Here is a 26,471-nt window from a genome sequence, read left to right as displayed (position 1 = left end):
AAATCTTCCGAGAAAAACTTTGATTTAAGAACTTTAATGTATACCCCCTTGTTGGATTTCTTCTTGTCCAAATGCTTGCACCCCTACATAGAATCAAGTCCAACAATTAGAAAAGGTTTGGGCAATTACAGAAAAAATAGAAGGAAGTGTTGAAGGAAGGATAGGGTTGGCTAGGTGCCGATCTAATCAGGTAATTCAACCGACCAAATCACGAAACGAGAGTTAGACTAGGGTATTGATAGCAAACAAGGGTTAATGACGATTATATTGTCCAGTATGCCCAAATGAGGGCCAGATGGAGCCCGACATACTATGTGGCCACCAGAGAGTTCAAGACCCCTTTACCAGATTCGACCAAGATCACAGGAAAGGGATCGTCTGCTGCAATGCATCCATCACAAAAAAGAGAAAATGGAAGAGTAGAAAAGAGAGAAAGAAGAGAGAGGAGGAGAAAGAAAGAGAGAAGAGGAGAGAGAGGCGCTTTCTAGGAAAAGAAAAGAGGGATGGCTGGTGGTTGGTGGTGGTGCTAGTCGTCACAGCCGGTCGACCATTGGTGATGGCCGATGGCCAATGTTAGTGGAAGGTCGAAAAACAAAGGAAACAAGGGGTAGAACAGAGCTTCATCATATCGAATGAAGCCTTAGCCCGATTGTTGGCCACTGGGGCTTCAACGTGGGTTGCGGGCCATCGAGGGGATAGCTGGGAGAGCGGCGACGGTTATCTTAAAAATAGATGAAAAAGTTTGATGATTAGCGAAACAATGTAGAGGGTCATTATTTCAAATTCTAGCAATTTGTTGTTGGAACTAGGCCGATGATAGCTCTCCTTGATGGAAAAAGTTTAGAAGAGGAAGAGAGAGATGAGACCCTATTATTACCTCATCTTTGGCAAGGCTCGGCTGCAGCCATAGTAATGGTGGTGGACAGTGGTGAAGACTCAGAAAAATGAGAACAAGAAGAAGGAGATTTTGAGTGTGGACTTGACGAGGGAGTCATGGGAGTCAAATAGCCAGTGGAGGCTAGTTTCCTAGCCCCTTGTTAGCAACCAAAGAGGAGTCTGCCTCATTGGATTGAAACATGGGCTCTGCAATTGGAAGTCGTCTTTGGGTCTAGCTTTGGCACCAGTCCGGGCCTGGCTAGGTCGGTCGGTCAATGGACTGGGCCGGGCCTGCAAATAATCTTACTTTGTTTCAATATTGAATGATAAATTTGCAATAATGCTACACTTGTTATGGATCAAGGCTTTAGTTTTTTTAGAAAAGGGGAAATCAATGACGAAAGCTTTGGAATCGAATAAAGCTAGGGTATTAGGATGATTAAATATGGATCTATACAAAAAGCATGTTATGAGCCCATGTCATAAACAACCAATGCTTAGAGACCTATGTGGTTGACTGGATTGGCATCCCAATTGTCACCCAATGCACATTATAGGTCAAGTCAAACAATAACCCAAGGTTCTAGGAAACTTGCTTGACTTGACAACTTGGACGGTTCAACCACTTGAATCATCCAAGTCAACCCTGAATACCTCATCTGGTTGGATAGGGGAAGAAATGTTAAAAATTGAAAAGAAAGAATAATTATCCCCTAGATCCATCTGTTTCCTCTCTTGTTAGCAACCATCGCCTTTGATGCTGAGAGAGAAGTTGTTCGCCATTGCAACCTAGCCATTGAACACCAGCTAGATATGGCAGGATCTGAGGCGTTGAGGCTAGATCTGGTAGAAGCAATGGTGCCAAGTTTGGATGCGATGGGAATGAGATTGGGACCTGGTAGATCTGATTTGTCCCCCTCCTTCTCTTTTTTCTTCATTTTATTCTTCAACATATCATCTCCAACCTCTATGTCTTCCTTTCTTGATCTCTTCATCTTTGTGTAGTAGGACTAGATCCAAGCACCAGGGCACAGGTAAGCAGGGTGGGACATGGAGAAGAGGGAACAGAAGAGAAGGGACCGAAGGAGATATGACTAGTCTAGGTTTTGGGAGGGAAGGATAACACTTGGTAAAAATCAAAATATCCTGCTGCAATTAACCCATGGTTGAACTGGGAACATGTGATCCCACCACCAAACAAGTTTGCTAGATTCACCGGATTCAGAACATTGATACAAACTTCTATCTTGCATGTTGAAGAGAAATATACACTTGTATGATTATGTTCTAATGATAAAGCGTATGCATGCTTGTTCCACATGAATGTTTGATGATATGATGCATATTGCAAAGACCTTTTCGCATGTGGCTGCTGATTGGCTGACACTGAGACAACAGCAAGAATACAGGAACTATGAGAACAATCTGATGGCTTTATCCAATAACTCTGTTGGTAATAGACTTGTTTGTCAATCATGGCAAGTTTCAAAGTTTGAAAACTTGGTTTTGGTCCGACTTGTTGAGCTTTGGTTTTCCAAGTTTTCGAGTTTCAATAAAGAAGGTAGAAAAAAGGAAAAAATTAGACAAATAATAATAAGATAAAGCAAGCCAAAAAGCATATATCACTTAATTTCAAAATATTTTGTATTGTTTAGAATCATTGGAAGCATGGTACAAACATTTTTGAACTGAATGTCCAAAATTATTTAAAGAATATATTAAAGCCAATTTAAATGTTACATTATTCTGTTATACCTCAATTTAAACTTTTACATAGTATTTACACAATCTTGTTATTTAACATAACTATTTAGATAATTTTAAGACTACATGTATATACATTAAACTACACACATATATGAACTTGATATGATTATCATTGCATCAAGTGCTATCTACCAATAGATGAATTGTAATCTAGGAAATTTGAAAATGCCGCTACAATTAGATATTGCTTGGCTAATGTCTGTAAATTTCGGCGTGTAAAATCGACCTCAAATCTTGTGAATTTACTCTCGAGGCAGGATGGTCCATTGTTTTTGTTCTCTATCCTCAATTTCTTAGTTTACTCTTGGATTTCCTATAATTGGACTCCTAGTTGCTTCTATGTTCTCAAAATTGCAAAACTTCTAGTTTAATCTTAAGTAAATACTTTATATGCCAGATTTGTCAGTGATGAATAGGGATGAGACTCCCAGCGATTATCATGTGGAATGGAAATGTACACCATGCACACCTCAAACTTCATGTTAAGATGAAACTAATGGTCAGAAAGTACGTGGATGACCCCATATTTCAAATCCAAATGAAATAGGGTAATATGGTGGCACTTAACTCAATAGGGTCCAATAAACTTAAATCTGTAATATTAGTCAGCACATCTGAATTGCATTATTGGGATTTCAAATGAGGAAATATCGCCAAAATGTTGACAAGTTGTCAGTCTAAGGAATCAAAGAACAAAATTTTAGATACCTAACAAATGATTTGTTTTGCATGAGATTAACTTTTTTTTTGAAGCATTAAGGAAGTTTTTTTTATCCATGCATGCTTATGTATAATATGTATGTATGTACATAGACTTTTGTTCCTTGTTCCTTAAATATGGCTTAGCTAAGGATGAGGACAGAAGACTTCATATAGTCGTCAATTGTGGATGGCGACTATATGATAGTTGCAAGGTGTCTCCATAATGAATGCAAGGAGAAAAGTAATGGAGTGCCAAAGCCATGGTATATTTTCGTGAGATACAATTTTGAGGCATTAAGGAGATTTTCTTTTATCCAATCATAATTTTGTGTACGTATATCTTAGTATCAGATGTCTACACAGTTCAAATTTTAAAATGATTATTGAACTTGATCATTGATTGTTTATGAAATGTTTGCCTGTTCTCTTCAAACATTTGCTGTACTTTTTTTCTTTACTAATTTATTCTTTGACCAGGCTCATGAAACTAATTCAAATGCCCACAAACTGTTTTATTCAATGCTTATAGAAGTGATTTTCCAAGCACATACTTCTCAGGAAAGTCGCCATTTCCAGCTTTGGATGCATTTGTGGAATCTATTGCCTCTATTGGAAATGTTCCAGGTTGGACTGTTTTTGCATTTGCTATGTTTGCTTTAAATTTTGGCATTCAATAGCTTGAATTATATAGATACATGTACATATATTATGTGTGCGCGCGTGCGTGCAAACGTGAATTCCATATCAATAATTTAGAATATGACATAAATGAGAATGAATTTAGACTTAATTGCTAAGTTTTGATCAAACTTTTCTAGAAGTTAGCTCAAATGTCAATAATGACAGAGTGCAGCATTTTATGCATATGATGTAATCTAAATATTGTTTGCAGCAAAAATTAGTCTAAAGATATTGATGTTTAGAGTGTCCCATACTAGGCTGTTCTGCTTGGGGTGCCACACCTACTGGTTCCTTGTTCCCTTTGACATTATCTTCCCCTGACGTTTCCAACCCCATCTTCCATTATGTACCTTGCTGCCTTATGTTACCACAGATCAACTCCTGATTATCATAACTATAAAATAGTTAGTTTTTTGTTATAACTTAAATTCTTCAAGCTGCGAGAACCAAATAATCTACAATATATTTATAGAATTTCTTTCCAGATGCTTCCACATCCTGATTTTTTTGGGGCCCTGTTGACCTAGGACATCACCAGAAAGGCTTGCTAGAACTTATACTTTGCATGCGAGGACTTGTGCATGTGTGTTTTTAGTCCCACATCAATTGAGTCCTTGGGAGATCTCGGTACATAAGCAAGGCTAAGGACCCATTTGGACAAATTACGGCTAGCCTTTTTTGGGCTTTGGGAGGGGGGACCCATTTGGACATGTGTTTGGTTTCGCATTGGTTGTGCGCTGAGAAGATCTTGGGCACTTAAGTAGGACGAAGGACTTCAAGATATAATTTTGATTAGCCTTTTTAGGTGAGGTCCGTTTGTTACACTTGCTTTCCCATGGCACATGCAAATCCACTTCCCCAGTGCTCTTAAACTTCTAATTTCTGGTTCTGAGGGATTTTATATGTTGCAAATCATGATCGTTGATATGCTGTTTATTTTAGGTGACCATTTTTCTACTACTTGGATAGGATATAGGCTCAAATATTCCTAATATGGTTGTGCAGCTCACTCTTATATATAAATACATATAAATATTAATGTTTTTGATCCCTTTCTTTTGAGTTGACATATTGATGTTTATAGCTGGGTTCAACACTGTCATTTATTAGATTAGACTGATATTTGTCCTGTGGGTCATCTTTATCTTGTCCAAATCAAAACTTCAGAAATTGTTAATTAAGGAGGGAAATGACAGTCATGTTATTCTGGTTTTGAGTTGAATACTGAAACACAGCTAGAGTTAATGGCAATGCTCTGGGATTTTGAAAAGGCACGTAGAAAATTTGAGTAGGCCCTATACAATGGTGTGGCCTGAAAATTGCTGTGAGTCCCATTGATCGTCCTGTTGACAACCTTATGTTGGTTTAGGTCCTTTAGAAGCAAAAGAACTGGCAGTTTATTTGAGTACACGGAGCCGACAACTTCAAAATTGGGCCTCAAAAGTTTGAAAATAATAATAATTGCTTTAGACATACTTTGACTAAATGCAAATTAATGCTTTCTTGGAGGTCTCCAGAAAAATTACTCTTGACCACTTGAAGTGAGGGAAATGAGATGGCTGAAAAGTTTCTAATGACAAGCTAGATCTGGGCTGTTACATCATTCTACATTGATTGGCAGAATGTGCATGAATTAGTCATTATTATGATCTGATGAATCCTTTGGTGTGGGACAAAGTTGTTGACATAGGAATGAACACTTCATATTCGATATGCATAGGAATATCTAACCTGTAGTCTGTGTTTGGTAGAGTTGATAACTTTTGGAGGGTTATCCTCTACACTGTTGAACAGATAACCTATTTCATTGAATAAGTCCATTTGGTTGGAGGGAGAAATGGAGGGAATAAGTGAGCATATCATTTTTTGGACTTATCTGATAAGGCTATTTCGTAGCCTGTTTTGGGGCGTTTGCTGAGATAAATCCCATTTGGGGGGTTATTCCCCCACTTATCTCCTCTACCAAAGTCATTGGTAGGGAATAACATTCTCCTTCTCTAGTGATCTTGCTCAACTCAGAAGTTTCTTTGTCATCCCTTTCATACTATTCTACTGGAAAACACCCTTCAGTTATGCTTGTGCATAAACAAATTTTGGTTTTGATATGTGCTGTTATGAAGTTTGTTATTGTCTTTGTTTTTTTCGGTTGTCTTTTTCTTTTTCTTGTCATTTAGAACATGAGATATGTTGTTTCTCACTAGGGATGTCTATTATCCTTATAGTGTGTTTTTTTTTTTGACAACTCAAAAAAAGTGCAAAAAAGAATCTTTACTATAATGGTAAACCTGAAGATGTTTTGAATGCTAATAGTAAAATTTTTGTTCTTTAAAAATGAAAAACTCAAAATAGAAAAACAACCAAATGGCTCTTTTTAGGTAGCTTTCGCTACAAAATTGTTGAAATGCGATGAAAAGAAGCTTCTTTTTATATGAGACTTTTATGTTGGATTCATCAGATTATTGATTTCTTTATGCATGTATAACAAGTGTATTTTATTTTATGTTAACAATGTGTTGATAGCATGGTAAAAGATATTTAAATCCCTAGTGAAGCACTTCAGGAAATTCAAGCCAATCATATGAAACTGAACTTTTGGTTAACTTGTTGGGTGCATATAGTCGAAATGGCACCATCAAAAGAGATTACGTTCTCATGTACAATGATATTGCTTGCCTCTACCCATTGCACTTTGAAGGTTGAGCAGCCCATAGTCCAATTTAGTAGATCCAAATTATAAGTGGTCATTCAGGTCCGCATGATTGTTACTAAAGGGTATTGCATATGCCGTAGGAGGGTTCCATGCCAGCCATGAGAATACATGGACTGAATTAGGAGGTAATATGCATAAGAAAATCCATGTCGATGGTTTGTTTATGATATTTTCGTTACCCTTTCTTGAAGTCCTCTGAAATTGTGTAATTTTATGTCGTTCTTTCCGCACATTTGCATGCTTCATCACAATAGTATGACTCTTTAACTGCATCAACATGCTACAGGCACAGCCTAAAGGTAACTTTTTGCAAGCAGGACCACCTAGATCTATACCTAATACATGTTGTATTCTGACCTGAACACAAATGTTAGGTCATGTTTGAAAAGATTTTTTAACCTGATTACGGAATTACAATCTGAGCCAAGTGCCCAAATGAGTGATTGGATCAGATTCGTGTTTAGGTAAATATTTCAGTGCACTGCATTCTAATAGAATAACTAACATAGATTTTAGTTACATGTATAGTATAGAGCACTATATCGTAGCTCATGAGATTCTTGAAGCTTCAGTAAAAAGGATGTCTGAGTTGGTCTCATTATTCCTAAATATTTTGACTATCTTCCTACTTAGGTAATGTTATTTTTTCCACTACAATTTGCAGTTATGTGCTATTTTAGTGAGCATTATTCTTTTTGTACCATGCATTTCACATGAAGGGAAGGATTTCAAGCTAGACGTGCTTGAGAGACATGCAAGGATTTGTGTGCATCGCTAACAAATTTAGGATTCTTCCAGCCACATTTTATTTTGATTTTACCAAATGGAGACAAGATTTAGTTCATATAGCCTCCAATTTTCTTCATGAACGACATTAGATGTGCAACTGGCCATTGGTTAAAATTAGGGTGCAAATATTCTCGTGGATTCTTCAAGCCTTGGGTTTTTTTCCTTTTTTGAGTATGTTTGCAAGTTTATATAATTCTTTTTTCTAAATAATTACTTCTATATAGCTAAAAGGGGTAATATTAGCATCTATCGGTATCAGAATACATCAATAATTCTCAATCTTACTGAAAACTTATGACTTTGGTATGATTGAATTAATTAAAGTACTAAACATTCTTTGTGTTATGTTTTTTTTTGCTATTACAGGAAGAATTCGGAGTGGTATTGGTTTTCAGCATGTGGTTTTGATGGTCTATAGTATGTCAAAAGTAGATATTGTGAGAGGATTGGAGAGAACATAAAGCAATCATGGTAACTTTTTTACTCATTGTATGATTGTACTGTTCCTTTATTTTTATTTCCACCAATGCTATTTTCAAGACTTACTGTTTAATTTACATCCCTTTCTTCCATGCTGTACAAAACTAAGTACCCGTGCGTAGGGACTCTCTTTTTATAATTTTTTTGTTAAATATGCATTTTGAACTTAACTTCTACACCAAATAAGGGTGTAATTGGCATTTTCCTTTTTGCAATTTAAGAAAATTGTGAACTTCATTTTCGAAATGACAATCATTATGGTGACTTAAGAGTTAATTGTATTGTCTAGATTATGAGCTGACTTTTCCATCCCCAAAGGCAAAATTATGAACACAGATGCATAAATAAAGTTTTCAATACGAGTTGTTATGATATGTCTTGTGATTGGTTTTTAGTAGGGCTAACCAGAAGTTTTTGATCAACACAGAGTTGAACTGTTCATTGAATGGATGTTTCATCACTCATTAGAAACCATAATTGGAAGTTGCAGTTTCAGCCTGAATCTGATACAATGTCGGGGTCACTTTCAACTAAAACTACCTTGGCAGTGACAAATTTATAGGTTATTTGTTCGTAGTATTGATTTCTTCATTTGTTTAAATGTTGGGCATTGGTTTCTTTGAATTAAATTTGAATTTTGCAAGTATTGACACCATTTGGTGGAAAAATGTTGTCGTAGTATGTTCTAAGAGGTTCAAAGAAAAGAAAATTTCATGTCCGAAGTTTGGCTTTCTAAAAACTCAAATTTTCAAGTCATTTCTATCATCAGATGCTAGATTGCAGTAATATTATGCAATGGCATTTATTTTGGAAAAAAAATATTTTTAATTATTTCAATGCAAAACTATCAAATTAATTTGTTAAAGGTTCTAACATATACTAGTTCATTAAATGATGACTCTAGTTTACTATTCTTGAATGATTTTATTTTTTTTCATATTTTTTTAATATTCTTAATTTTAATCTTCTTTTTATATTTCTTCACAATTTGGCCAATGAAACTAACAAAACTAGAGTGCAACCACAAAACAACCCTGTGCAAAACACATTTTGTCTGGTTGGAAACAAAAATGAAACAGTGTTTTTGAATCTTAACTTCAAAGTTGTTCGGTTACTTCCATATGTGTATAATTATATTAGCATCTCAATATTTTCTTATAATGTTTTAGTGTGACGCACACCATTAGCTGTTAACTTGTTGCACACTTTGACAAGATATAAAAATTAAGTGTTCTCAAACTCACTTTTCTTCTAATGCATCCTCATTTTTATGCTGCATTCACGTATCGCTTTTTGGCTTCAAGTGCCCTTCCTTCTCTAAGGCTCTATGTTCTTCTCCTCTTTCTTCCCATCTGTTCAATCTTAACATGGTTTATTGTCCTTGTGCCATCTGATTTTCCATTTGTCTATGGAGGCGGTCTTGGCCATTTCCTAGCAGTGATGAAGTCTTGAACTCTTCTTTCGACCAAAAATTGAAAACCTGACTTACTATTCTTTGAATAGTTGGTCATTTACAATGTCCCATTTTCTGGACACTGACGGTTAGGGCTGTCAACGAGCCGAGCCGAGCCCGAGCACAGCAGGCTCGGCTCGGCTCGTTCCAACAAATCTAGGCTCGGGCTCGGGCTCGGTACCGAGCCCCTGTACTGGGCTCGGGCTCCGGCTCGCCTAGCACAGCCCCGGCTCGAGCTCGAGCTGAGGCTCGTTTGCCGAGCCCCGGCCTGCCCCGGCGGCCGGTGCCCCATCTCCGTCGCCTGTCGGAGAGAAGAACCCAGAAGCCGGCCATCCCCATCCCCATCCCCATCCCTGCCCATCTCCGTCGCCCGTCGGAGAGAACACGAGCAGCCCGAGCTCGGTTCCGAGTCCCGACGGTTCGTCGTCGGAGAGAAGAACGAAGGAGAGAGAAAAGAGAGAAGAAGAGAAGAAAGAAGGAAAAAAGAGAGAGAATAGACTCACCTCATCGCGTGCGGCGGCCGCCGGCTTCGGCCGCGAGCACCTGCACCGCGCACGGCCGGAGGAAAGCCGCGGGCTCGGCGCGGGCGCCGCCGGCCGTGGCCCGACCCTCCCGTGCGAGGGACTCCTCGGCTCCTTCCCTGATTCGCCGGTGGAGGAGGGCTTCTCATCCCTCCTCGGCTCCTTCCCTGATTCGGCAAAGAGAGGAAAAGGGAGGGGGAGAAACAGAGAAGAAAGAGGGGGAGGCGCCTCGCGTGCTTCTTTCCCAGGTGGCGGAAGGAGGCAGCGAGGCATCGGCGGCGGTCGGCGGGGAGGAAGGCGAGAGGGGACTCAGGGGAGGGACACCGCACACTGACCAGGTGCGGGGACAGCGGGAGCCGGGAAGATTCTGGAAAACCCAGAAGGAAGGAAAGAAAAAAATAAAAAGAGAGGAGGTGGTCGGTGGAGAGAGGAAATGGGTTATTGGTTGGGCTCGTTTGGGCTCGTGAGCTGCTCGGGCTCGACTCGGGCTCAGGCTCGGATTTAAACGGGCCTCATTTTGGGCTCGGGTCGGGCTCGGGCTCGTTTGACTAACGAGCTGAGCCCGAGCCGGGCTTTACCGGCCGGGCCCGAGCAGCTCGGCCCGTTGACAGCCCTACTGACGGTTAGCAAAAACAACTTGTCCAGAACATGATCTTTCTTATCAATGATTTTATTGACTATTTCCTTAATGCTGCCTGAATTTGGGAAGTACATCAATTCTTTTTTCTGCATAAATCCTTATTCTGGTTGTAGAAATTGAGCTATGAATGGTGGTGAATGAATTGGAAGCTTGTTAATTGGATAGTAGCTGAACTCCTTTCACCAGTATCTTGCTAGAGATTTATTTGCATCATTTGGGGAAAAACAATTTTCAGCCATCTCATTGCAAAAAATAATAATAATAAAAACTTCAAGTCCAAGTACACAAGGAACAAACTAGTCAAAGTATCATGCTCTGCTCTAGTCCTTCTATGACTTTGTCTACCTTGTACTGTCGACAATGATTATAATTCAAACAGATAATGATCTAGTTAAATTTGTGGATGAATGCGTCACAAGCATGGTCTGCCGTACCGGTCGGTACGGGTCGGTACCGGTCGGGGTACGGGATCCTACTGGTATGGTATAACTACATAATTCGGTACCGAACCGTACCGACCGGTACCGGCCCGTACCGACCGCGTACCGGCCCGAACCGACCAGTCCGTACCTGCTCCAAATTCTTTTTGGCTTTTAGCCCCATCGGTACTGTACGGTTCGGCTCGGTTTGGTTCGGTACCGTACCGGTACCGATGCCCACCGGTACATCGGTACAGTCGGTACTGCGTACCTTGGTCACAAGGTCACTAACTGATTTTTGGTGGTTCAATTATTACTATCAGCTAGCAATCTTGACTTTTATGACTTATATAATTATGGTTGCGAGCAGTTATTTAGCCTCTGGCTTTTGACTTTTCTTGATCAAAAAAATGCAGCCACCAATACTGTAACTTGATATTAAAAAAGAGTTTATTCAGATATGTTTATGGAGCCGGATCTCATCTTTATTTGATTTCATCTAATTTCATCTTCCTTGGATGCTTATGTTCTAGAGATTACTTGCTTTTGACAAATTATTTAAGTTATTTTTCAACTACTGCTACGTGTTGACACTTAAAAAGGATGCACTGGTGTCATCTTTGTGGTCTTGTTATAGTGGTAATTCACCTTTGTTGTAAAGTGAAGCAGGCAACTTGGTGGCCTGTTCATATTGATATAGCTGCCCCTTCTTTTGTTTTATCTTTGCGAGGTTCTCATGATAATATTGTTTTTTCTGATCTCCAAACATGAGGCTCTCTGATTGGGGTTTTTCATTATGAAGTATGATAATTCCTTCTGTATAAGGTATTCTAGTGGAGGTACATCTTCTAAGTAAGGAATTCATAATCCTTGTGGTGATGTTGCCGAACTTAATTCATTAATTAGTGTTTTTTCACTGAAGCATACAATGGCACACTTAATTTTGGGATGAACACTTCAGCTGTTGATTCTAGCATCGAGTGACTTTCTAAATTGTAGTACGGATGAATAGTCAATTAAATTCTTCCCTGCGATTTGCTTTTGTTCAATAACATGAATTGAATTAAATGTTGGTAATATTAATATCCCTAAAGCATTAATGTTTTAGCCTAGGGCTGGATGCTGCAGTTTGATCATATAATCATAATAGCATAGTACATCTTTCTATCGATTCAGATTGTTTGGCTGTAACCTGTTATGAATTTGGACTGCCTCAGATGTCTAGAACCCACATTTTGCTAATTTATTGTTACTTTATGAAGTTGTAGTTGGTTTTTATTTTTTTTGATGTTTCCTTATCATGGTAATGCCTCTACATAAAACCATAATCTGACTGTTAAGCCTAGTCTTAACTATCTGGCCTCAGCTTTATGTTCCACATTCACCAAGCATTTCTTTTTTAGGGCCGGCTTTGATGTTGATTTAGAGCATTCTCCTTCCTGTCTCACAACATCCATCATGTTGCCTAGCTCTTCATCTTTTCTTTTACAAAACTAAAGTACTTCCTTGCTACAGCTCCCTTGGATTCTTGAAATACATGCGTACCTCTTATTCTCCATCACTCTGTTTTAAATTTGCACATCCTTATATATACTCATCTCTCTCCCCTCCCTCTCCCTCTCTCCCTCTTCTCTATGCATATATGTGTGTGTGTGTGTGTTTTTCTTGTTTTACCCCACTTTCATCTACACATTGTCATTCTAGTATATTTAACTTTTCCTAGACCCTCTTTATAGTACTTCGAGGCCTTGATATGTTCTTTAGGTTGCCAAGGTATTTATTGACTGCATAACCATTTCTAATTTTGTTGCACATTTCTTCATTTATCTTATAATTATATATTGCATCAAGGATTCACATCCGACAGGATGTCCCGTAGGACACCGAGATAGCGTACCATCCCATGTGTCGACACAGGCCGTCTAGCCATCATCCCAGCATCCCGATCGGCATGTCTTGGGACATTCTCTGTCCCTAGTATCGGAATGGGGCAAGATGGCAGCGCATCCTGTTCATAGGAAACCGGGATAGCTCGTCCCACGGAATTTAAACTTGTTTTGTATAACAGATTCCTCAAAATGAAACTGATTGATAGTGCCATCTCTTGTTTGTCAATCTTAACTTGGAGTTCATTTCTATATTCACTGAATTGGATTTCATATACTTTGTTGTTACTCTCTTGATTTTAAAGTCTTTTTTAGGCTTTCTTCAAATAAATGCAAACAAACACTATATTACTTGCATTAATATAAACCAAGGATTGAGGAACTAACCAAATGAAACCACCAGTTTGTAAGGAAGGTGTCTTGGTTCACTGAGACTCGATTCAAGGGGAAACCAATTAAATTGTACACTGAATTACCCGAATTGCTCTGAGATTGAGTAATTCGGTTGGCCTTGTTTTTCCCTTGAAGCTACCGGTAAGGGCAAGACCGGGCGATCCCACTTAGGAGCCCTTCTGAAGCCCTCTTTCTCCATTTGGCATTTTGTTGGGCTTCTGCAGTGAGAGCAAGGAGAGGGGGCCTTTGTATTCTTTTTTCTTCAAATCAAAGATTTTGAGACTCTAAATTGAAGAACTCAAGTAAGATGTTCTTCCCTCACTTTTTTTTATTTTTTAAAATCTGGGATAAATCCCGAAATAATTGCTAAATATACAGGTGACTCCATCGAAATTTTGTATAAATGTCATGTAGTGTTTGGATTCATACTCTAAACCATGAGTCTAAGAAATATGTGGTTTTGGGGTTTTGCGGCTAACCCTAAAACCTACACCAAAATATCAGTTTAATCTAGAACTAGTCCAATCAAATGGTGTTTGTTTGGGTTTCCAGATATGATGTAGTATAATCCAGTGAATTATATCCTCTACTGTCATTTATTTTAAAAAATTTTACTGAAAATAATTTTAAAAATAATATGTAAAGCTTGGAAAAATATTGGTAGCATCTTTGCACCTGTAATTTCATATACCAACAATGGAGTCAGTTTAGCTGTTCAGGCTCCGCTAGAGATCAAGCCATAAATTAATGAATTCAAAAATAACCCGACAAAGACACTTTTGTTCAAGTTGATATTTTATATGATGTATATGTTTGGGCTGATCTACAAATTCCCTACATAAGGATATTTTTTTGATTATGCAAATTTTTAAATTAATTTCTGAATTTATTATTTTAAAATATTCAAATTTTATAATTTTGAAAAGAATTATGCATCATATGCTAGCTAATTATATGCGATTTTCTGGGTTACTGAATTTTGTTTTGTGTTTTCAAATTTAGAAATTTTATGAATTAGTTATTTATAAATTCCTTAGAAATTATAATTATATGTTGATTTCTTGGATAGGTTATGCATTTTAAAAAATATATTTTTTAACCTTTATATTTAATTAATTGAAAATATATGTGTTAAAATTGAGAATTAAATCTTCAAAAGACGAAGTGAAACATCTGTGCACATGAAGTAGGTGTGTGCAGTGAACTTGTGCTTCTACCTCGTCTTAAAAAAATCTAAAATCCTAATATAAAAAATTATATGTGTATTTGGATAGTGTATAATATGTTATTGATGTGATAATTATGCATGTTTTTTACTTCAACAGGCACAAGAAACTATAGCTAGGATAGTTAACTCAATACTCCTGCCTTCTTCCTTGCAAAAATAGTCAAGTCAAAAAAAAAAAAAACTTGTTAAGAAACCCTAAACTGGAGTGTCCATCATGAATTTTGGGGTGTACCTATGAATACCCATTGAAGCCCATCATCAGTACAATTTTCAGTTTGGCTCTTACCGTACCCACCCTTCGTCAATGCAGGTTTGATCTCCTTTTTTCGTTCCTTGGTATAAAACCATCGTACATTCCTATATATGTGCAGTGAATCACCTATAATTAGAATGAAAAGATAGAATCTTAATATTTATACTTAATGCTAGACCTTTGTGATTGGAATATACAATTGTTGTGATATAACAAGTAATTCCTACCATTGCTCCAGCAGGCATGACAATAACTTCAATGAAACATTTGTGCACAACTTCCTCTTTAAATCCCATGAAATTCTTAATACTTACCGTTAGCTTTCTTTATGTTGATGAAGGCAATATTTAGACCTTTTTCCTTTTCTCTCTATATTTTTTATCAATATTCTAAGTGAAAAAGATAATCTCCATTGTTGATTTCTCTAGCATTAAGATTTTTTGGGATTGGCATAGATTTTCTTAATCTTAATGAAGCGTCATATAATTTGTGACACAATAATTGGAGCAGTTTTATGCAACTTCACTCATAGGTGGTACCGCAACACCACTAGTCACCTAGCAACTTCTTAGTTTTCAAAGCCTCATTAAATTAGTACAGCAAATTAACTAATTTCTCTTTTGTTTTCAAAACAAAATCAACATCTTAGATTTTCCTATTACAATAATCTTTTGCATCCTTTTCAAAGTTATCTCCACTTCAACTTTATAAATTGTACAAATAGGAACTCGATAACTCTATAACCATGCCTTTTATGTACAAATTTCTCTTGTAGAATCATCATTTATTTAACACTTTCATCTAATGGTTTATTGAAATAGCTTTTTATCTTTTTTTATTTTATTGAAATTGTTTTTTATCTTTTTTATTCTTCATAATCATATAACTTGATCCATATCTTTAGATTTCTCTCTCATTTTAGCTACTTATAAATATCATTCTCACTTCCTAAACCTAACCTAACCTAACCTAACCAATGATTTAAATTATCATATGCTACATATTTAGACTTTGTTAGTTTTTCCCATCTTTCTCTATGTTCTTATATCTTTCAAAGCCCTTGATATCATTCATCATTGCCATGGTATAAAGCAAACCTTCTTTACTGAATTGCTGCTTCTATCTGACCAGTCATCTGTCAGGTTTCTTTATGTGCATAATTTTTCCCCTTCTACTCCCTTTAACTTCTCTTGCTGCTTTCATAATATAATCAGCCACATTTCTCACATTTTTTTTTGGTTTAGTTCTTAAGTTGAGATTTCCTTAAATAATTCATCCTAAAAGTTACGGCAACTTCCCTTTTAAATTCCACTATCATTGGAATTTTATTAGATCCATTTCTTCTCTTCATACAACTGATATGGATATCCAAAAATACTATATTATTCTGTGTTTTCAGCTTTATTCTAGCATTACTTTGCAATATTTGCAAGATAATGTATCCCTTCTTCATTGGAAAACATAATATAGTAGTGACAAATTTAATCTATTGTAAAACAAGTAAATGTTTGTTTTCTTCTTAAATATGTATTGACAATTTCTTGACCATAAGCCATTGTGAACTGAAGAATCAAGTATCCCATTATATTTATATAAGAAAACGTACATCCACCATGTACCTTCATATGCTGTACCAATCTTCCCTACATGCCTTTTCAATTCACTCTCTACATCATCCTCTCCCTCTAATATATCTCACATTTCATTCTTGTCCAGAAATGCTTTGTCATTCTTTTTGCTAAACCTACTTTTGGTGCATGCACATTGATTACTACAATAACCTCTCCATCAAAAACTATCTTAATAGCTATTTGTCTGGTATTTATTTATTTTTAGCATCTATGCTTATCCATCATTTCTTTGACCACCACTACTTTGGTTTTATTTTTTTTAAAATCATCATTTCCCAAATTTTAAATTTCATGACCATGGCCTATGTCCTTGGACATTCAACCTTAAATTTTCTTTCTTATAAACAACCAATATTGATTCCCCTTCATCCCATCATGTCCGCAAGCTCTCAACTCTTTCCTGTCAAAATTCTAGCATTCTAAGTAGCTAAACGTTCTTCTAGTACCCCAAACATTGGACTGCATTCTCCAACTGAAATGGAAATGACAACCAAAATCATTTGAACATTTAGCTTCTTCGCATTCTCCTCAATCGAGGTGATTACCTTGTTCTCGTACCATCTAATAATTATGCCGCATTAGTTCTAAGAGAGACCTTAAGCCTATAAATGTCTCTCCCATCTCTCATCACAACTGAGTTGGCACATCGATTATAGGTGATGACCTTGCTACTTGCTCATTTTTCATCAGTTGGGTCATGCTACAGTGTGTACAAGTGATGACTTAGTGAACCCTTGCTCGTTTTGTGCTATAATTGGACTAGATTTGTGAGGACCCGTGCAGGCGTGTGTTTAGTTCCAGATCGGTTATTCGCTGGATAGATCTTGGGTACTTATACATGATCAAGAAATCCAAATAATACCTTCCGGCTAGCCATTTTAGGTGAGGTCCTGGGTTGTGTGGTCTCAGAGCGAATCCAGCCCATAACCTATGTGGGCCAGGGGACACTGCAACACGGATCCATTGGAGCTGACCACAGGCCGATCGTGGTGTTTGTGATTAGATTTGAATCCTTAGCCTGACGAGAACGTCAGGGCTTGAACGGAGGGAGTATGTGAGGATCCGTGCGGACGTGTGTTTAGTCCCACATTGGTTATTCGTTGGGTAGATCTTGTGTACTTATACAGGATCAAGAAATCCAAATAATACCTTCCGATTAGCCATTTTGGGTGAGGTCTTGGGTTGTTACAAATGATATGAGCGGATCTGGGCTATGCAGGCTAGGGGATACTGCAGCACGGATTCATTGAATGAATCCGATCGTGGTGTTTGTGATTAGATTTGAATGAATTTGAACCCTTAGCCTGATGAGGACGTCAAGGCTTGAACAGGGGGAGTATGTAAGGACCCGTGCGGGCGTGTGTTTAGTCTCACATTGGTTATTCGCTGGGTAGATCTTGGATACTTGTACAGGATCAAGGAATCCAAATAATATCTTCCGACTAGCCATTTTGGGTGAGGTCTTGAGTTGTTACAAGATTATTGCGTGCTACATATATCAAGGACTTCCTAATACTCATGATGTCTTAAGTTGGATCCTTTTCATAGTTTGACGTGCTTTTTGCAACTATTTCTCAACCTGATATTAATCTTCCACTTTTTCCCTCGAGGCTTGGGACTGGCCTTGGGCAGTGTTGCTTTTATGCAAAACAGACCAGCTCTCGAGGAAATGCTCTCTTATATGATCATATAGTTGTGCATGTAGGAAGTCCATAAGATAAAGTACTACTATTTTTCTTAGTCATTCTTTACGTTTCTGCATTCATTTTCTTGTATTTTGAAGTATTTGTTGATTGTACTTTCGTTTATTTTACTCTATTTATAATTCATGAGATATGCCAATTGCCAAGTTAGTGCAAATGGGCTTCTTGATTAAGTTTCATGGGTCACTAGATGCTTCTCTATTCATTTTTTTATGCTTTATTTATGCATTAACAAACAATACCTATTTTGCTAGTTCAGTCATGTACATCATTGATTTTCAAAGGGCTGGCTATTACCAGAAATGCTATGACCCTGATTGTAGAGGTATGCAGATGATACTAGCTCAATTTACTGATGGTTCATATATAAATTTACCTTCTAAGTTTGTGATGTCTTTTATATGTTCCCAACAAAATGATTTTGCACTAGGATACCGTTCTCCATTGCTGTACCATGGGATGTGATTCCTGACAGCAAGGCACTATTCAGTTCAGTAAATACAGAAAATTGTAGGGAGATTATGGACATAGGTTTCAATACTCAGTTTGATGGAAAAGCAATTCGTGTGATAATGGTAAGTGGATTACTGACAGCTGCAAGAAGGACAGCAGCTGGTGGCAAGAAGCCATGAGATATGCTGACTGCATTGAGAAAATGAGAAATGCAGCTGAGTTAAGCAAATTGGTGAGTATGCCAATTCATTATGTGTTTTTTTTGTGATTTCGCATCTTTTACCAAAATTTTACATTCTAGTAACATATAGTTTGAAGCTCTGATGGTTCTTGGCAGTGACATCTGGGGCAAGTTGTAATGTCACATTTGGTATTCCTTTACTGGTTTGGGTCCAGTTAAAAATTTATTTGCTCAGCTAACTATAATTTGCATAGCATCAAGAGTAATCTGCATATGGCTACTTGGTTCACACTGCTGGACACAAAGCACGTTTGCACTGAAGCATGCAACTTTTCTTTCCAGATATATAGTTGCTTTATTCAAGCTTTGCAGTCGTAGCATTACATTTTCTTCACCTTATCAGTGTTTTTCTGTTTTTTTTTAAAAAAATACTGAAGAAGCGCTAGAACATCAAAGATGATCAAGTTTATTGTTTACGCATTTATTGTCTGTAGAAGTTTGGATCAAATATGGGGATCAATAAGATCTAAGTTCTGTCTGCTTGGACTGCAATGGAAGGAGTGGCAAACTTCGGAAAAATAGTGGGTGTTTTAATGTGTTTCTATAATAGATTACAAGAGATGGTATGCTAAAAATATTCAATAAAGTCCAAAGGAGTTCATAATGCAAATAGACACTGTTTGGTGCAATGACTTATTTTGAAAATTAAAGCTTTCCGAACCTGCAGGTGATGTCAGAACATGAATCAAGCACAGTTCTCAGAAGCTATTCCTTCATGGTTTATTGATCCTTTATCAGACCACTGTTGTTACAATTTTGAAAATCTGATGCGCTACTAAAAAACTAGCTGATCTGGCTTCATATAACACATAATAGTTATGCTCATTCTTAGCAGTTTATAGTAGTCATTGAGTCATGCATCCATACTTGAACATTTAAGAACAATTTTACATTAAGAATGCGGTCTCCAAAAATTGACCTAAATTTGCATGCAACAATGTGGGCTTGTCTTGATTGAAAATAATGAAATAGGTTTAGTTTCATTCAGTATTTGCTACCCCAGAAAAACCACATGTATGTTCTTCATAATTTGCAAGTATGATAAATCGCAGTTTTGCTCTATACTAGAATGCCATTTGGACTTGACAAGGACTGTTTAGCCACAGGTGGGTCGGATTAGGTTAGAACATTTCCAGCCACAGACAAACCCCAATTACAGAGAAAGGGCACTAAATGGGAAAGAATTTCAAATGTAGATAAATGTCGTTCTGTGTTGTATTATTTTTGTTCATTGTGTTTTTAATGTTGCTAGTATACTCCATTGTTCTGTTTCAGAAATATAATGCTTGCTAGTGAATCTTATTGCATGCCATTCTAAGATACTTGACCATAATGTACAACACGTGAGCAGAATCCGCTCCATCTTTTGTGCCATCAACATGAGTCAACACAATTGAAATCCGGTCTGATCTATAGCACTCTTGTTGGTTGCATGACCTTATAGATGCAACCAACAAGTAAGGCTTTCTATTGACAAGCTAGATTCTTACTCATATGGGATTCAGTTGATATTATCTTCCTCGAGCGTACAAATCTGTGAGAAAATTGTATTATCTTTTGGCAAAATTCAACATAACCTATCCGCTCTGTTTGGCAGGAGGACATGGGTGAAGATTGTGAATGGTGGTTGGATGCAGAAAGGTTCATAAATCAAGTTGAAGATATAATTGATCGGTAAATTATATAATTTTTATGCCCTATATATATATATATAATGTGTGTGTAGCATGAATGTATAATATGTAACCATCATAAACAATAGCCACATTCATCTTTTTCTCTCTCTCTCTCTTGCTTCTCTCTCTGATCTCAAGGGATGGTGAAGCACGAAACTAATATTTTACATATGTATATTTCACTCATTTCAATAGAGGAAAGTGACTATTTTTGTAGGATTAGTTGATCTTTTTTACATTCGAGCCTACTTACATGAAGAGGACAGTGGAATAGGAATCATATCTAGGGCGTGTTTTTGTTCGTGATTGGAATTGAAATCAGAATGAATTGGAATAAAAATAGGAATGGCCATATCCTCCGATGTGTGGTTCGTGATCAGAATTGAAATTGGAATGGAATTTGAATACTAGGAGAGAATAGGGATTGTGTTTTGGAGGGATTGGAGTATTCCGTTTCTTTTGGAATCGGAATGAAAATGAAACTCCTCTCAACGAAACGGTTGGATGAAAGTCACTTATTTTTATTTCATTTCAAAGTCTAACTCCTTCCAACCAAACAAGCTCCAAATGTTTAACTGCAATCTAAAATTGTTCATACCTAATCTACGGTTTGCAAACTGGTCCAAGGGCATTCCTCTCTGGCTTAAAGACTTTCCGCTCTTAATTTCCTTTGCAGTATTGTTGCGCAACTTAGTGCCCATGCACTCATGCAAACACATATGCTAGCAATTTTTTGATTATTGAGTATACATAAAACTATCTGTTATGTAATAATAAGTTTTCTAATTTCCTATCCCTTATTGGCTGAGGTGCCCATGAGGCAACAAAAAACCAAGCAAAAATCATTCATAACATGGCCGAGAAAAAGCTTCGGTGAAGACATTAATTGGTTGTCCACAGGAAAATGTGGCGAAGTTGGACTCTGGGAATGCCTCTTTCAAACATTATGCAATTTTTGTATTAACTTTATGCAGAAAAATAGAGGGGAGATGTTACAATATGATTTTAATAAACATTGGAGCGAAACAATGCTTAGTTTTAAATATTCGGGCAACTGATTGTTACATTAGGGTATTCTTGACTAGCAAAGAGGTAATCAAAGGAGGCGGGTGCATATTCGTTTTTTCTGAAAATAAAACCACCGCATTTTCAGTTGACCTGTGTACTATGAATTTTTACACACAAATTAAGACCTATCCTGCCTTATAGGGAATTAACCATGCCTACTGGAGTTGGAAAAGCTATACCAGAATTTTCTGTTCCTTTTCGGTTCTATATAGCAGTTTATTTTTATTTTATTTTATTTGCATCTTAAGACATGAGAGTTGATTGAGGTTCTCACCAGGTGCCAGGTGGATGGTCTTGTGACAACAAAATTGCCATTCCAACCACACAGCGAAACAACCTTGTCCTTTTAGCAAGTAAAGTTGTTCCATCAAATTGTTCCAATTTGACAAAGTCTTGATTCATGACTTAAAAGTAGCACTTGACTTGGAAGCCATCGCGAATATCACCTTAGAATTGTTGGGGAAGAGTGATTTGAAATGAAGAAAATAATAGAAAAATTGAAGACTTTGAGGCAATAAATTACTATCTTTTAGATGATATTTATCTTTACTCAAATAAGTTTGCTAGCGGGTTTATGGCAAATCATGCCTAGGATATAATAAAGCTTCATGGAATTCTGCAAATGGCAATTCTGAAAAAAAATTTAAAAACCTTCTAGAAAACTATTTAGAAGCCAGAAGAAAAAATAAAAGTTTTAAGTTAGAAGGAAAGGGAGAGATTTCTATTTTGGTCACAAGAGAATAGGTGCAAAGACACTTTTTCATGGATACCTGATTTTTCTATAAATACATGACTCTTCCATCCATAAATATATGACTCTTAAGTTTAAACTGAAGTTTAATACCATCAGTTGTCCCATAATAGTGAACCGTGCAAAAGCACATTTGTAAAGTCAGGACACTTTAATTTTAAATTAAAGTCTACCCAATAGAGATACTGTAAAAAAAAAAAGTTTTTTTTTGAAAAAATAACCATAACATCCGTTGGCCCTTCCTCTCTCTTCTTTTTATTTAATTTATTTCTGAGAAGAGACCGTACACATCCGATGGCCATTCCTCTCATTTCTTCTCTCTCCCTCTTTTATTTAAATATTTCAATTTATCCAACACGAAATTCAGTTTGAGAACTCCCATGGGAGGAGGAGGCCAACGCACAAGCTTGAGGGACCTGGTTGCTCCTTGATAAGAGTTAAAAGCTTTCCAGTGCCATGATCGGTTCTCCAGCTGAACATGGTGCCCCAAATTGAGCATGATTTGATAATAAATATGGGCTCGTTTGTTCGCGGAAAGCATTTTCCTTTCTAAAAATATGATTCATGTAAAGCATATTCCTAGGAAGAAGAGATGCATAGAAAATTACCTTTGGCATATTTGGTTGACCATGGAAAAGTGACAAATTTCCAAATTGCTTATGTTTGGTTGACCATCCATTTTCCTAGAAAAATTATGTATAATTTCTATTATACCCTTAATAAAAATTAGATGTTTAATGACTCTTTAATGCTGAAGGGCTTTTTGGAAAAAAATAAAAATAGAGTAACTTTTCCATGTTTTTCATGGGAAAGACTTTTCCATGAAATGTGAGAAGCATATTCTCATGGGAATGCAACTTTTCTGTCTCTCTTTTTTGAAAACTCCAACCAAACAAGAGGCATTTTATTATTTTCTCGTTGACCACTTTTTCCTCTTCTTTTTTCGCAAAACCAAACGAGCCTTATATAGCTTCCATTACCAATTGGTTAGGAGTTGTAGAGGAATGTTGAAATATCTGTTCATTGCGGGCCCTCCAGAGGAACCAGGCAAGACATGCCATGAGGTGTCTCAACCCTTTCTCTGCCTGGTTGCAGAGAGCTTGCTCCAATTCCGGCAAAGAATTAGGGTGAAACCTGACCCCAGTTATGACAGTGAGTTGCTGCCATCAGGCTTTTGCAAAGGAACATCTCAGCATCACATGATGGCAATCCTCTACCGCAGTGGTACATAGATCACAGAACTGATGCTCTAGGGGAAGAGTATACATAGCTGCTCCTTACAAGGCAACCTTCTCCACAATAGCTTCCACCAAAATGTTTTTGACTCTCATTGGCACATCTGACTTCCAAATCCATTTAAAGGAGGTGTTCACAAACGATGCATTTGGCTGCTTAAGAATTGGATACACTTCTACGATCACACCAAAGACCCTGTGCAATAGGAATAGTGCAAATCTGTGTCATCATATCAACTGAGAACAAAGAAGCCAACAAATCTCCATTCCACATCCAATTAGGCGTTTAAGTTCTTTAACTAACAATGTGCCATGGTCACTATCCATGTTAATTCTTTTCAAAAACAATATCCATCTTAACGAACGTAGGCCAAGCCACTAATGGAGTTGGGGCTATCTTTGTGCCACGGCCCTTTGAATGCTCTGTTATCGTTTGTGCTTCAGACTAAATCTTAATTTATAGAGGAGCGGTGAGAGTCAGGACAAAGGGATTTTAGAATTTTTCTTGAAGGCCTTGATTTTGATCAGGATTTCCTTTGTCCCAGTTCGTGGCTGAAAAGCTATATTTAAATATACCCAAGTGATACTGTTGGGGAAAAATCCCTAGTCATGCCATAACGGAGGCGCTCGGCCAAAGAGTGCCGACCGGAAAGGCGCCTGGCCAAAGAGCGCCGACCAGAAGCTGCTCGGCCAAAGGATGCCGACCAGGAAGGCGCTCGACTAGAGGGCGCCGACCAGAGTGCGCGCCAAGAGGTGCCCAACCAAAATAAGCTGCTCGGTTAGAAAGTGCCGACCAAAGACAGCGCCGAGGCGCTCTGCTAGAAGGTGCTCGCCTAAAGGGCGCCGACCAGGAGTACTCAAAGCAGCCCCGCCACAGGGCGCCCCATTGGGCGACCAGCTCGGCTCGGCACCCTTGCCGAGCCGATGCCTTAACCAAATGTTCAACCTCCGCCTAAAGTCCAAGGGACTTGACAACTCCTACGGCTTGCGACCTGCCACTATCTCCAAGCCATCAAGGCATAAGATCTCCGCAGGCGTTCGGCACGACCTGCCATTAATGCATGAGACTCCCTCAAGTCTCCGATGCACTCAGGCATTTAATGAACACGGCCCAAGACGATCTCCGGATCACTGAACCATCAGAGCGCATGGCTCTACCTGACCGCCGGTTCATTCGGTAATAAATGCACTTACCATCCACAGACCCCAGGCCCGCACGGCGGTTCAACCACTCCAACAGGTCCGATCGACCGTGACAACTCCCTGGTTCCGGTCTGATTCGGCCCCGTTCTCCACTACGCCATAAATGGGCCAAATCGTGCCCAATTATTACAGACAGGGACAAATCCCCCGGTTACCTCCCAGGTAACGTAATCCCCTCCTATAAAAGGGAACCTGGGAGAACCAAGAGGACAAAACAAAAACGGAAACAGATCCCCGGGACTGAACCCGCCGGGAAGCACAGACACAATTGAGGACATCATCCTCTTCGTCTTCTTATCTTATAAAATACTGTGTCTTCTCCATATACTCTCTTCCCTGCTCTCTCCACATACTTGCCCCCTCTGACTTAGGCATCGGAGGGCCGGCGCCGGGGAGCCCGGCCACCGGTTTTCCTTGCAGGACTTGCACCCCCCGCGGCGGAGGACGCAGCCAGCCGGCGCACCGCCGTCCGCCCCTAGCAGCGGAGCTCCTCCTTCCCCGGCTTCACGGCGGCCCCCGGGTCCAATTTCCAGCAACAGTTGGCGCTAGAGGAAGGGCCCGAGTTCGCTGCCATGAAGCTAAGAAGCAAAGGGGCTTCCAACGCCTCTCGACGTCCTCCACCCAGTCCTGAGCACTCCGTCCGAACTCACCACCTCCGGCTGAGTCAGCATCAAGTTCGGCCGGAGCAGTTTGATGCCCTGGTGCAACAGTGCAGGCCTTGGCACCGCTGTCCAAAGCTGCAACCAGGGCATCCCAACGGCACCGCCTCCCCCGGCTCCAGTTCAACCGGAGCCCCCTACAAGCGGGCTTCCTCTTCGAGGTCAGGACTCTCAAGTCCAGGCCTCCCTCTGGAGAGAGCACCCAGTCAGAGGCCACGGAGGCTGGCCACAACCTTCAGAAGCTGAGTCGGTTCCAGGGCAACCTGCACCCGGAGGAACCGCTGTAGCGATCCTCCAGAATGATGAACTCGACAAGAAGGTCGAGAAGCTGGAGCGCCAAATCCAGGCACTCCACGGGAGAAAATCGGGACGTGACGGCGACTTCGAGTTCAATACGAAGTCGCCCTTCTCCCAGGAGATTGAAGATGAACCGGTTCCCCTCCGGTTCAAGATGCCCCAGGTGGAGCCTTACAACGGCAAGGCTGATCCCCTTGACCACCTGGAGAGTTACCGGGTCTTAATGGCCCTACAAGGAGCCTCGGAAGCCATGATGTGCAAGGCTTTCCCGGCGACACTCCGAGGACCAGCCCGGCTTTGGTTCACCGGGCTGAAGCCGAGTACTGTCTCCTCCTTTGAGCAGCTCGGCAGACAGTTTGCTGGCAATTTCGCCGCTAGCCAGCCCCAGCGGCGACATCCGACTCCCTCCTCGACATCAAACAAAAGGAGGGGAGTCCTTCGAGTATCTGGATTCGGTTCACCGCCGCAACATGGGAAGTCCGGGAGCTTGACCAGTCAATCGCCATGTCGGCGCTGAAGACTGGAGCCCGGTCCTACAGATTCCTCTTCTCGATTGAGAAGAATTTCCCAGCGGACCTTACCGAAATGTTCGCTCGGGCCCGGAAATATGCCAAGGCTGAGGAAGCCGTGGCCGTCAGGTGGGGCGGGACCGAGCAGAACCTCAAGAAGAGGCGCCGCGAGGAGCGCGGCCAGCCCAGAAGCCCGTCTCCGCGACGAGCCAAGAATCCGCCCCGCCCGAGGAGTCCACCCCGACTG

General features: G+C 39.2%; 1 protein-coding gene across 1 annotated transcript in view; it reads left to right on the top strand.

Annotated features, from left to right (window-relative positions):
• The window catches only part of LOC103718500 (DNA-directed primase/polymerase protein), a 49,157-nt gene extending 28,653 nt beyond the window's left edge, over positions 1-20,504 (top strand). The window contains 8 exon segments of the mRNA XM_039118710.1: positions 3,823-3,854; positions 3,890-3,994; positions 7,892-7,942; positions 18,387-18,457; positions 18,563-18,577; positions 18,580-18,693; positions 18,696-18,817; positions 20,424-20,504. Coding sequence (XP_038974638.1) covers positions 3,823-3,854; positions 3,890-3,994; positions 7,892-7,942; positions 18,387-18,457; positions 18,563-18,577; positions 18,580-18,693; positions 18,696-18,817; positions 20,424-20,504 — 591 coding nt within the window.
• The last annotated feature ends 5,967 nt before the right edge of the window (positions 20,505-26,471 follow it).

Source organism: Phoenix dactylifera, unplaced genomic scaffold (assembly GCF_009389715.1).
Source record: "Phoenix dactylifera cultivar Barhee BC4 unplaced genomic scaffold, palm_55x_up_171113_PBpolish2nd_filt_p 000397F, whole genome shotgun sequence".
In the NCBI taxonomy this organism is placed as follows: domain Eukaryota; kingdom Viridiplantae; phylum Streptophyta; class Magnoliopsida; order Arecales; family Arecaceae; genus Phoenix; species Phoenix dactylifera.
The sequence above is the reverse complement of the archived record's forward strand: the minus strand, read 5'-3'. Positions and strand labels throughout refer to the sequence as shown.